Source organism: Trypanosoma equiperdum (genome assembly GCF_001457755.1).
Source record: "Trypanosoma equiperdum strain OVI genome assembly, contig: ctg_556, whole genome shotgun sequence".
NCBI classification, from domain to species: domain Eukaryota; phylum Euglenozoa; class Kinetoplastea; order Trypanosomatida; family Trypanosomatidae; genus Trypanosoma; species Trypanosoma equiperdum.
The window spans coordinates 3214-4143 of NW_027124483.1; the positions used below are offsets into that span (position 1 = coordinate 3214).

The window sequence follows — 930 nt, forward strand, 5'->3', positions numbered from 1 at the left end:
AAAGGGAGAATATGCTGGAAGGATCCAAAATGTAATCAGGGAAATGGAAGAGGGCGAGAAAGCTCACGGCCATCATAACGAAGGGAATGGAAACAATATTCTGCCCATTTGGGGTGACTGCGCATTCCATAAAGAAAGGGACTTTGGCACACCCATAGTCGGCATTAGTGGCGTAAAAACACACGACCTCTATCCAATATTATTAACACAATTGGGGAAGCACACAGACCCTTAGGAGCTTCCACAAAGAACGGTGAGACGCTATCTGAGTCTATGGACCGCCACCATCAACAAGTCAGAGTTGTTAACCACGTTGATGTAAAACCCCTGATAGGGAGTAAAGAAGATTTACCATGGGATATGCCAGAGAATTCCCGCCGAGCAGGGAGGGCATTATGGTCAAGAAATATTATTGAGGACACAGCGTTATTCGGTGCTCGTAAGAAACACGAGTAGCGTCTAAGGAAGAAAAGATGATATTACCTCTTCAGAAAGTAAATGTAGGGACACTGTCTTGGAACGGCTACGAAAACGAATGAAGGATGAGGCACGACAACGGTTTGACAAGGTATGGAACATGATGATTGCCACGGAAGGAAAATCGAAAGAAAGAGACAGGAAGTCACATTTTCGGATTGCGGAAAAAGATGCTGTACCCATGAAAGAAGCGGGGGTTATAAGCCAAGCTTCAGATCTTCCCTCAAAGGGATGGGTCATATCTTTTCAGTTGTGAAGGAGAAGCCGGCAGGAAAAAGACGCCGATTTATTGCTGGGCCCAAGGTTAAAAATGCGAAAAATGATTACGAGGGTGGAGTCCTGTTGGGACACATATCCCAATATCTAAGTGCAGTTTATGATGAATCCGCAGGGTTGTTTGATTTAAAGGCTTCTTTTTTTCCGGATGAACATGCCACAAAAGACATTTGAGTG

General features: G+C 44.5%; 1 pseudogene across 1 annotated transcript; it reads left to right on the forward strand.

The window, feature by feature from the left end:
- Nucleotides 1-273: 273 nt before the first annotated feature.
- Nucleotides 274-928, forward strand: TEOVI_000248200:pseudogene (annotated as a pseudogene). Its single transcript is given in 5 exon segments — nucleotides 274-405; nucleotides 408-515; nucleotides 518-736; nucleotides 751-888; nucleotides 890-928. Coding segments are annotated over 5 exon segments (636 nt in total).
- The last annotated feature ends 2 nt before the right edge of the window (nucleotides 929-930 follow it).